Source organism: Mchenga conophoros, linkage group LG5 (assembly GCF_057382185.1).
Source record: "Mchenga conophoros isolate Kocher_MC1m ecotype Shallow Benthic linkage group LG5, M_conophoros_male_GT1.1, whole genome shotgun sequence".
Classification (NCBI taxonomy): domain Eukaryota; kingdom Metazoa; phylum Chordata; class Actinopteri; order Cichliformes; family Cichlidae; genus Mchenga; species Mchenga conophoros.
The window spans coordinates 30,717,214-30,729,596 of NC_140530.1; the positions used below are offsets into that span (position 1 = coordinate 30,717,214).

The following is a 12,383-nucleotide window of genomic DNA, read 5'->3' on the forward strand; positions in this document are numbered from 1 at the left end:
TTTTTTGAAGAATGGATCTGCCATGATGGTGGCTGTCTTCCCTAATAACTTGTTGCCTGCACTTTGAATGAAAACCCAGAGGACCATTTCACAAAAGGTTGTATTGTCAGAAACATCCTTTCGGAGTAAAACAGAAAACCAAAACTGACCATGCTAAGGTGATGCTGACAAGAATGGCACAGCCTGAGGCACTCGTCAAACTTTTCCAAATCTTGGAGTATGTACTTGCAGTGAACTCACTCTTGAGCATGTCTAATGATTTTTGGAAATGATCAAAATCTTAGAAAATACCAGATTCTTCAGTCTTCATCTTATTTTCAAAATTAGCCGTAAAACTGATCCAGCTCTATGACAGGAAGGAAATGCTAATCAAGGTATCATTGTTATAGTTTGTACCATACCAAAGCATGCAGTTTTGGTAAAAGCGATATGCTTTTTGATGTCGGTAATGTCAAAGTATTAAAAAAAAAAATAGCACAGGAACTGCTGCTTGCATGACAGATGTTCCCTAATGATACAAATGATTGCAGACAATTTGAGAGAGAACGGCAACTTTTACCAGTCAGGCCAGTTCAATAAAACAGGCACTTATTAAACTCAAATACATCTTTGTGGATTTGCTCCAGCAAAATACTCTTAATATGTACACTTATTATCTTCTCCAGTAAGTGGGATTTTGAGCACTAATCGTGAGCACCCACATAGTACGAGTGTATGACAATAACAAGATTTAATACATCATGTAATGGTCCTTTCACTTGATTAACGGTTTACTTTTTGATGCATAACACTGGGTAGAAAAGAAACATGTTTTCCTGATAATTAACTCATCAACTAGATGACTAGGAAGTGCATTTATACGTAACCTATGCATATTCTTGTACGCTATATACTATACGGAGCACAAGGATCTCTACAAATGTTTTTTTTTTATAAAAAGAAAAATCCAACGGAAGTAAATCGGCTTAATGGGCAGAATTAGAGGGGTCTGAATCCAGGGTAGGATTAAGGAAAATTGTGTGAAATAAAAGAGCGAGTGATCAGGAATGACTGTGCGTCTGTCTGGAGGGGGAGGGCGGGAGGAGAGAGAGGGAGAGAGAGAGAGAGAGAGAGAGAGAGAGAGAGAGAGAGAGAGACATTTTCATCCAAACCGCTCCGTTTTTTCCACAGCCTATCTCTTCTGCGCGGCTAAGCGCAGCTCCCTATTGTTTAAACTGTGAGGGGGGGAAAAAACATTCCGCTTGTTCTATAAGCGCACCCAGTGAGTCATTTTTTTTTTTTGATGTGATGCTCGTTTATGACTGCTCTGAATGCTGCATTCATTTTCAACTTCTCCGAATTCTCCACTTAGACTTGAGCTGCATCATGAATAGTTTGGGGGCACCTTTGAATCGCATACCTCTGGAATGGTGGGGATTACACAGCCGAAACCTGGAGGGCATGTAAACGCAGATGGAGTTTGGGATTTATTGCAAAATAAGGGAAAGATGACCGTCTTCTCATTGTACTTGCTTTTGTGCGCAGATCTACTGGATTTAGCCGTCGGTAAGTGTGACCCTTTCATGCCATTTTCACGCAGTGGGAACCTCTCACAGCTTTCCGATCTATGCGTGGGGTCTAACAATATCCGAACTGTCAGTGAGTTGAGGCATTCGTTATGTGACAGCGAATCAGGACTACTAACTGACCATTAACAGGACAGCCGGGTGGAGGCGATCGGTACCATTCTCGCCACATGCCAACTTTCACCCTACTGACTAACCAAGTCGTGGAAGAGTGAAACCAACGAATAATGGTCGGATTCAGTTCAGGCTGCAAGATGTGCGGTGTGCGTGTCTATGTACTAAATGGAAACGGAAGAAGAACGGTAGCAGTAGGCCTAGTTATGTAGTTAGTCTTAATTCATCTGCATCGACTATCACGACCAGCTTGCATGACAGCACCTACTTCTGAGTACCGCACAAGTATAGCTCCAATGCTGAAGCGCACTCCAAGGCGTTTGTTGATCGTGGGTTTTGCACACCAGATAGCGCCTGAGCTCAACAGATATTAAAGTTGATGCGCTGAAAAACATTGAAGTGCGTCTTTTAATGCAGATTTCCGCCTTCAGCGCGGTCTGCACGGCACAGCGGTGGCATCATTGTCGCGTGTTTTTATCCTCCGTTGATGTGTTTCAATGTTGGGGGATGAGAACACAGCACTGATGATATTTTACGCGAATCCTGAATGTTAACCAATATATATAAGCTATGTTTTACAGAATGCTAAAGCTGTGAGCAATAGGATTGTCTTTTTAGGGCAGAGAGTGGAGTGGTGATGGGACTAGGATGTTGCACTGGAATTTAGGAAAAACACATTCAAATATGTGCTGCAGATAAGAATCTGCCCTGACATTTAAACATGTCCCTTTATTGTTTTGATATTGCTTGTCACACCTATGGACCCAGTGGCATTTGTCAAAGGCTTTTTTGCCTTCTGCATGGATATTTATCATGGAGAGCTTGCACTAAAAACAGAACTATAAGCACTCTTTTTTTTCCTTACTGAAGAAGCAAAGTATAACCCTGCTCATTCGGCTGGAGTTATAGGCTCAGAGTCAGTGCTAGCACGGTGGTGTTTGAAGGGCTTCAGAGGAGAGTTCACCCTTGGCTACAACATCACAGCAGCAGCATGCTGTACAAACCAAGATGTTAACCTTTCTTGCATAGCTGAGGATTTTGTTATTTTAAAGTGTTCTGACCTTTGCAGACGTATAGGAAATCATTATGAGCCATTTGGGCTTAACATATTCTTAGATGTTTAAAAGCCTCAGGTGTTTGCTCAGATGAGGGTGAACTGCACAAAGGTTCTGCGCTGCAAGTAGGGTACTTCAGGAATGGAATCATACTTATTTGAAATGGGTTTTTCTTTTGGGGTTTTATTATATCGCTTAGGAGAAATGTTACATGAAGGTGTTAATATTGTTAACCGTGTCAACAGCAAAAGGCAGAATTTAATTTTAATAAATAGCAAGAATATGGTTGTACTGACTAATGGTCATGCTGGTTTTCTGGTTTTTATTTGTATTGTTGAAACTAAATTGATTGACACTGACACTGACACTTACACACACACACACACACACACACACACACACACACCTCTCTCTGTCTCTTTCTCTATTTATATACATTTTTCACTGATATTTAGTCAAAAAGTGCTGTAAAACAAAGTCAGTTAATAGTATTTCAAAACAAAGTTAAAATGTAGAATTAAGTTAAACAAGAATAAAATAAAATAGACAGTGAAAAAATCAGACAATAAGAATCTCAATAGAAAGCCTGGTTAAACAAAAAACACACAAACAAACAAAACAAAATGTTTTTTCTATTCTAAGTGCTTTTTTTTTTTAAAGATGACAGAGAGACAACTAAACAAGGTTGGAATGGGAAGCAAAGTGTAATTGTCACAGATTGAAAGGCTCTGTCCTCTCCAATCTTCTGTCTCATATGACTAACAAATAAAAACAGTATTGGTCATTTAGTCCATGCACCACTCCTGTCTGTTACACGTGTTTCAGAGTCTGCTACAGTTCTACTACACCTAGCTTGCGCCTACAAGCTAACCTTAGTAAAATTTAATAGTTCAAGCATTTGTTTTTTTGTTTGTTTGTTTTTAACCATGTTGCAAATTCACGGTATGAAGAGCAGGCTATATAGTCTATGTCTGGATTCTTATTTTTGAAGAGTTACTTTGTAATGCATATTTTATGCCGCCATAGAGCTACGGAATAGAGTGCACTGTGTGAAGTGTGATATCCCAGCATACATTGTTTTATCACATATGCTGCTGTATTGCATAACACATTTTTCCTTGTGTTATGAACTATGGCCTTAAAGCAAGGCTACCCTGGCTGTCAAGGCTAACAAACAACAATTAGACTATTGTCAATAGCTAATAATAGTTTGCTGCTACCATCCCAAGGATTGTTTTTTTTTTAAAAGTCAGATATAAAACTTTGCTAAGCAAAGAGAACCAATTACTTTATGTATAAAAAAAGTACCTTTTCAACCTCAGAACTTTATAAGATGCTACCTGCCTTGATCTATACCCTCTCCAATGAGAAAGGATTTTCAATAGTATCTTGAAATCTGTCCAGAAAATCATTAGCATATTCCTTGAAATGGGAATTTGCCCCGAGGTGTTCAAAACCACTGTTGTGAAATTTCTGTTGAAGAAGCCAAATCTAGACTTTGGAATCCTAAATGATTACAGGCCGATGCCAAAAATTCTATTACTGAGAAATATATTATAAAAACCTATTTCTAGCAGATTTCTACATTAGAAAGAAAAAAGTTCAATCAGGTTTCAGAGCTAATTGTAGCACAGTGACTGCACTCATAAAGACTTTCAGTAACCTGAGGCATAGTGCTAGAAAGGGCTTGGTTAAGGTTCTCTTAGATTTAAGTGCAACATTTGACACAGGGGATGTGTGTGCATTTGTCTGACTGAACAAACTTTTCTGCTCAGCCACTTCACTACAAGGTTACAATCTGTGCATGTGTCCTCAAAGTGGACTAGAAAAACTGTATAATAAGATAACCTATGCCTCTGTGGTGTCTACAGCTGTCCATATGTGTGTCTGCAAGAGAGTATAATCCTAGCCTTAAGCTCCCTCATTGACTGCCTGTCGGCAATAAATAAATGGATGAGTAATAACTTTCTGAAACTAAATGAGTACAGGAGAGAAATTCTATAAGTAGGCCCAAAAGCCAAAACGATGCAATATCTCAAAAAACTATTTTAGACTCTGTCCTAGGTTTTTCGCCCTGTATAAGTAAAATATGTGGTATTTGTACAGCTGCGAAAAATGATCAAAGTGTGTGCATTCCAGACTAAGCAAGATATTGAAATTCAAAATCATGCTTTCATCAATGAAATGAATTTTTGACTAGTCTTTCTTAAAAGTCCACTGAAAAAAAAGTAACTCATTGAGGATTCTATGGTTAGACTTTAAATGATAAAAAAAAGAAAGAAGAGTGAACCCGTATTCTACTCTTCCCAACATTGTAAAACCAGCCTACCTCAAAGATGCATGATGTCCTTTTACAAGCTAGTAGATCCCGTAGCTTTCAAGCTACCCAAAATCCAACAAAATAAGACTGGAGACATAATTTTTCATTTATGTCTGGAAACTGTGGCATTGCCTCTCCAAAGATATAAGAGAGCTGGGCTCTGCTTTAATCCTTAAAAACACTTAAACTATCCTACTCTTGGATCCAGTTAAAGTATCCAAGAGATACTTCTTTCTTTACGATTTTTTCTTCTTTAATATAATTCACATTTACTGTTTCTATTAGTGTTTATTTTATTACTTATTCTGTTAATTTGTTTAGATATTTCCTTCTTATTAGTCTTGAGGCACTTTTCATGGACAAAAAAAGGATTTGTTGATTATGTTGAATGAATGGCATCTTCTGTACCGAGAAAACGTTTGCATCAAGAAAAATGTACTTCTCACAGGCCACATTTCCAATGATTCCAATAATACTCGCAGAATCTACTCCACTTCATAAGCAGCAGAAATCTTCTTCCCTTTCTTCAAAGTTGAGGTTGTAGCAAAACTAAAAGCTGCCTCAGTGGTTTACTGTAGCAACAAAATAATTCCCCCTGCCTGTTGTGGGGCTGCTGTGCCAAGTTTGGAGGTATCCTTGATCAAATTTGAAGTACAGCTGTTGTCATTCCTGTCCTTTTCATCTACAAAAGTCTTCAAAATGATGAAAATACTTTCACCACAGAAAAAATTCTACTACTCTACTGTTTTTGTTTGTTTGTTTGTTTGTTTGTTTTTTTCCTAAGCTACCTAGATGTAATCAGACTTTGAGTAAGTTACACTTCATGGAGTAGATAGAACGGATTACACTGGGAATTTCCTATTTTGTTTTGTGACAGCTAAAGAAACAGCAAAGAGAGGCAAAATTTTAACAGTAACATGTTGCTTTTTTTTAAAAAGTAATTTAAAAATTGATTAGTTTGCTTGAATTGCAGACCTAGCATGTTAGGTAAGTCATTATAATAAAAATCTGGCAGTCTCATAAATAATATAAATCTGTTTGTTTCTTGTTAACATGTAACTAAAATCGTACTCGTTAGAGTACTAAGTATAACAAAGCTAAAGCATGTCAGTGAGTTTCATTTTGAGGTGTTAACATCACTGCTCTTAGCGCTAGCATGTTTGCTTGCTTGTGTCCTTCAACTCCAAAGTGTTGCCAAAAAGCTGTTTTATTTTTCTGGTCTTGGTGGTCCTGACTTTTTCATCTTTCTAAAACCTGAGCAAGAAGCAATCATGGTGCAGAAGAGTGAGTGAATTACTGACAGGAAGTCTGGCTCTTAGTGCTCTGTGATGCATAAGCATACTGTATGTATCTACATGTTTTTCTGTTGTGTCTCATGTAGTAAAGGTACAAAAATGTTCCCAATTCTTTGTTTTATTTTCAGTGGAAAAACACAACATTAAAGAACCAGGTGTTAGCCAGTTTGTTATAACATTGTTAAACTATATAACTACAGGGTTTAACCATTCAGAAACCTGATAGTCGAGACCAGCTGTTTCTGAGATGAACATTGGTCAACTTTTGTGTGTGTATTTTATTCATTTATTTATTTTGCCCTTAAGCTACTGACCTCACCTATGACACCATCTAAAAATGAAAGAACTTTCAAATAGGTTGGTACAACATGGTATTACTGTCTGTATTACAATGCCATTTAGGAAAGAACAAAATACTTCACAGAGCCTCAGAAATTTCATTCAGAGATTAAGAACTAGAGATAACAGTGTTCAAAACTGAAAGTATATCAAACTGCAGCCTTTTGAAGTTTTTTTTTCCAGACAAAAAGAGTTGGCTTAGTATTCATTTCTGACCTAGACCATTTCCTAATAGAAATTAGATCGTCTCTAATGCTTTAACACATTCCTGTTTTAACTTTTTAGATCAAACTAAGGATGAAGTTTCTTACTAAACAAATCATAAATATCATTTTAATCCATACTGATGTGAGGGCTTTTTTGAAAGCTACATCTTGCGCAGTCTCACAGTTTGTGACATTTTTCTGTCCGATGAATTTTACGTCTTCCTTCTGAGTTTTATATAGACTGTTAGAAGTGTATAAAAGAAACATTTGATATGTGCATTACTTGTGTGCCCTTGGCTGAATACAGATTTGTTGTAAAATGTTTTAGGCTGATGTCTGAACAGCTGCTTTTAGGTTCACAGGTTTCCTGATTTTATGTAGATCCAGAAATGGGGCAGGCAGGCTCAAGTGATTTGTTACCAGAAGACTCAGTCAGGAAAATTACAAGGATAAAAGAGCAGAATAATTGATGTTTATGTGTTACGGGTCAAAGGGATTCGGTGCAATATCAAAAATAGGTTAAAACAGCACTATCAAACATACTGATTCAGTTGATAGAGTCGCTGTCAATGAAAATAAAGAAACTCAGTCAATATAAAATTGTGTCAGTACAGCAGGCTGTGAAGTGGCAATTATGACATGACCTGTAGGCTATGTTTTAAAATCTGAGGGAAGGTCATCAGTTTTTGATGTAATTTCTTTAAAAACGGCTTCTTTTAAAGCCTTCTGTTAAAGCACCAAGGAGAATGTGTTGTCTCAGACCACAGTGGTGAAGGCTGGTTTTCAGATTGTGTATCATAGCAGTGTTAACAGATTTAACAAGCACTGGATCTCAGATAGGTTTCCGGCGCACTGTGACTGCCTGCTACTGATGGCTGGTCTTGACTCACAGGAAGTGAAGAGAGATTTGGCCTGGAAAATGGGTTGTTGTCATGCAACTATCTGACAATCACCAAGCTTTCCATCACACTGCAGCTCTCAGCAGTTATATAAAATGATTATGCCCAGATTAGAAGCCATTTTCATTGTTTCATTTCATTTGCTATTGTTTGCTTGACTAGTCAGTGTGACTGTGTAAATCATTTTATATACACTATATATACTGCTAATAGTGTATGGGCCTTTTAGCAGATACACTTAAACCAGATTGCTGTGGAAATACAAAATAGCCCATTTGATTCTATTGCTGTAAAGTAGCAGCTTGAAGAAAAAAATATGAGTGCATGTCATTTTGACCCAATAGCATGCAGCTTTATCTGGTTTGACTCCCTTAGTGAGCTCATGCTGAACATACTTACTGAAGTACTTCAATTACTGAAGTACTTCAATGAGCAATTTAATCAAAAGGTGGCAGATTCCATCTAATAACTGTACTGAAAAAAAAAAATCTAAACTTTGGAACCTATGAACACAAATGCCATGTGTAAAACTAATAGTAACAAGAACAAAATGCATATTTTGTAGGAAACTTGAGTTTTTATTTCACTGCCTTCTGTCTCTAATTGGTGAGTTCAATCAATTACAAAAATGGAAAATGTATTAAATATTTCAGTTCAGTTAAAGTCTGTTTTATTAATATAGTGCCAGTTCACCTTAACATTCATTTCAGGGCTGTTTACTTTGTAAGCACAATGCTTAACAATTGTTTAGAGAGAAGTCCAACAATTCCCTTTGAGCACTTGGCAACAGCAGTTAGGAAAAAAAAAACCCTTTCAACAGGAAGAAACCTCAGACAAAGCTAGGCTCGGGGAAGGTGGCCATCTGCCTCCATCGGTTGGGGTGGGGGGAAGGTGAAAAGAGAAAAGAGGAGCGCAGATAAACAACAAACAACGTCAATGCAGTAATAACCATTCAGCAGGTGTATCAGGTCAGTAACCACAGAAAAACATATGGCACCGGAGAAATATAGAAAAAGTAGACATATAAGAGCACAGAGACGGAAAAATATATAATCACAGCATGCACTATAAAATTATAACAGAGGGAATGTGCTAAGTGCGCCATTTAAGGTTGTCTGGGCATATAGCAGCATAACTAAGGGATTGTTCGGGTTAAGTTGAGCTGTACCTAACTATAACTTAATCAACTATAAACTTTATTTTGAATTTATATCTGTAAAGGAAGACCTGTTTTTTTTGCCTTCCACCTCAGCATTGGGTATCTTTTGTCTCATGAAATTTCAAAAGCTCTGTTCCTAAAATTTATGATGAAATATCCATGCACTGAAATTAAGAAATCCAAAATCTGCACACAGCAAGATATGATTATCTAAAGTAACTCCTGCATTGTTTTCTGACACTGCTTTTCAGATTTTCAGACATAACTGTAAAACTCTTAGAGCACACAGAATTCCCACATTGTTGTGTTGATAAAAGTCTGAGAACAATGTGCTATTTCACAGATGGATTCTGCAAACTTTTGCTTTTATCTAACAAGGCTCAAACACTTATATGCTTCAAGTTTTCCAGCAGCATGGCTGAAGAGGTTTACCAGTTTCCTATGACGCTTGCATTTGCTTTTCACACTGAAGTGCAGGTGTTTTTGAAAAAAAAAATGCTGGCCTTGAGTTTTTTCAAAGAAATCTATGCCAATATCACAATTCCCTAGAATGGCTGAAACAGTGGCACGAGAGTAAGATCAACACATTTTGAGAATTAGCATACACACCAGCTATCTGCTTTTGGGGTGAAACCAAAATCATCTGTCTGACATTTTGGACAAGCTAAAGTGTGGTTTTTGCAGTAGTCCAGTCACTGAGAAGCCATTACCATATTTTATTTACAGCTAGCATCTTAGCTATGGGGTCTGCATCCAAGATGACTTGTTGCCTAGTAGCCTCGGGCCCTAGGAGTGGACCACAGTTTTTATGAATGTCTACTGCAATTCAAATAATGCAACAGAATCTGCAACCATCATGACAAATTTGTCCTCCCCCACTACCACCACGACAGCCTCTGGCGTGGAAAGTGGTAAGAGGCAGAATCGAGGAAAAATGAACCTTCCTTTGCCTGTATAGCTGAAATACGTTTGTGTTTTCAAGCAGTGATGTTAAAATGATCAAATGAAAATGGCTCTGATTAGTGGAGACAAGTAAAGGCTTGGGGCAAGAAGTTCAAAGAGCACAGTAACTTTCTTTACTACCCTTGTGGACCTTCATACACAGATGTAGGCTGGCTTGCTGATGTCTTTGGCTTGTGTGGGAGTTTGAAGTAACTCGGATTCCCTCAGCAGCTGGTGGTTTGCAGAGATAGAGAAAATACAGAAGCAAAGTGTCTGTATTTTCTCCCAATGTTCTCCCAATGATCTCCCAAATGGTTACATAGAAAGGGAGTATATCGTTCCTGTTCATGATCTTTAGTAAGCAGTAAAGTTTTGTCAAATAGTATAATATGTCCTTTTACCAGAACTTTTAAAAATCCCATTTTATTACAGAAACTTGTGTTTCTCAATTTAGCAGCCAGCATAACGAGGGATTTCTTGGCAAGCTTTATCAGCACTTTTACAATATTCTCCTCCCACCGTTTCCTACATGCTAATATGGATTATGTGGTTTTGCTTATCGTGTTCAAACATAGGTGCTGAGTAATATCAATTGGTCCGTCACTGTGTCCCAACATCAGTCTATTTATTTAGGGCTGTGAAACTGAATTGTATATGATACATGAAACATATCAGCATCCAAAGTTTATTGCAAGACAGCTGAAATGTACACTGCTGCGCACAGTCTTTTGTATACAAACATTCTGTTTCTTTCTGCTAGTGATCTGACACAAATGGAATTATTCAAAGTCATGGTGACCTCAAAATCTAAGCTTGCGTTTTTGTTACAGTATGTACAGTATATCAAGATTATCTTAAGAAGAAACAGTTGTATTGCATTAGCAATAAATTATATTGACTCAAAGATAAAATGCAATATAGAGGGAAATTAACATTAAAGTATATTGTGAGAAACATTTTACTTACTAAATTGGCTCAAATATACATGACAGTGCTTTAACCTAAAAGGAAAAAGCCCTTTTTATGCTTTCATATACACACATTGTGTAGTAACTGTAAATATTCTAAATCACTGCTTTGCTTTCCCAGTTTGATTCTTCTGGGTTTTTAAAAAAAAAAAAATGTTTGCAGCTATTCAAAGCCATCTTCAAGCCAGTGAATACAGCATTGCAGAGGTTTCATGAAAAGTTCAGATTAGGCATGGAAAAAGGAAGAGATGGCAGAGGAGGGGGGAAAAACAGCTCTAATCGACGCACTGACGTCACTCTGGAGCTGTGCAGATGGGAGTAAAGAAGGATTGTGTGGGCTATGAATCTTGTGCATATTGACTTCCTCCATATAAGCCACCAAAATAAAAAAATAAAAAAATCATAAAGACATCAATCTGCACTCACAGGAGTAGGTATTAGTGAAGTTTCACAGACAGTCAGAATATGATAGGACAAGGCTGTGTTCAGCCTGTAACATCTGTCATTTCTGATAACATTTATCAGCAAACCTTTGATCTGCTGTAGAACTTGTCATGCAAGTTCAGAGAATTAATCTTCTGAATATGCGACATGAATTATACAATACTAGAAATTGTGGGTGCATATGGATTATAACTTGCTTTAAATATAATTATTTTACTTCAGTTTTTTTCTCTAAAGATTATGGTTAAAATTGCAAGGAAGCTTTATCTTTTAGGATGCTTACATGCAACTTTGGCGCTCGCTTCTGAATTTTTATATAAAGGAGGACTTGTAATGATTAAATCTATTCTTTCCCAATAAAACTGCCAGCATTAATTTCACATATGCCTGGTACCAGGTGACTCTGGTATAAAAAAAATTATTTGGAAAGTGGAAATAATAATGTGAGGGAGCTTGTGTAATGACTCATCACTGTTAGTTTCTTGTACTGCTGTTCTTCCTGGAGGAAATAATATGTAAAAAGAAAGTACATGTGTGAGGTCTTGGTGTGAGTCTATCCTTTTCTGACTGTGATCTCTTAAGGCAGGCAAGCAAGATGTTCCAGTCTGTTCAAATTATAAATGCTTGTGCTTAATCTTTATATGGTAATCTTCCTATTGTATTGTTTTACTGTCATAACAACTTGTGGATTACTCATCTATTCTTGTGTTGTTATAAACACGTTTTATCAACAGGGAAGTTGCCCTCTGGTGGACAAAATATAGAACATCAACACTCATTACATGGTTGACTGGTGTTTCTCTGATTTTAATTTATCGCCCATCATAAATGCCGATACAGATACATCAGCAAATAGATAACATTGACCAATATTTTGGAAATGTGAAGCAAGAAAGTCTTTAGTGTGGCTGTTGGCAAAGAAATAAAATCTTGGATTATCACCTAATGTTTCACAGTTTGGCGTAGTGGTACCAAAAAAGAGAGACTCAAGAAAAAAAGGTCTTTCTGCACATGTACAACAGGACTCCATTCTGTAGTATGGACTCAAATACTTCAGTTAGATACCTACTTGACATT

General features: G+C 37.2%; 1 protein-coding gene across 3 annotated transcripts in view; it reads left to right on the plus strand.

Moving 5' to 3' along the window:
• The first annotated feature begins 1,126 nt into the window (after positions 1 to 1,126).
• Positions 1,127 to 12,383, plus strand: part of igsf21a (immunoglobin superfamily, member 21a) — a 194,242-nt gene continuing 182,985 nt past the window's right edge. For 2 of the 3 annotated variants that reach the window (XM_085274825.1, XM_085274827.1), the window contains exon 1: positions 1,167 to 1,545. In XM_085274825.1, the coding sequence (XP_085130951.1) occupies positions 1,407 to 1,545 (139 nt within the window). In that variant the 5' untranslated portion in view covers positions 1,167 to 1,406. Of the gene's footprint in view, positions 1,546 to 12,383 lie in introns of all 3 variants that reach the window. The other variant, XM_085274826.1, reaches the window with a different exon arrangement.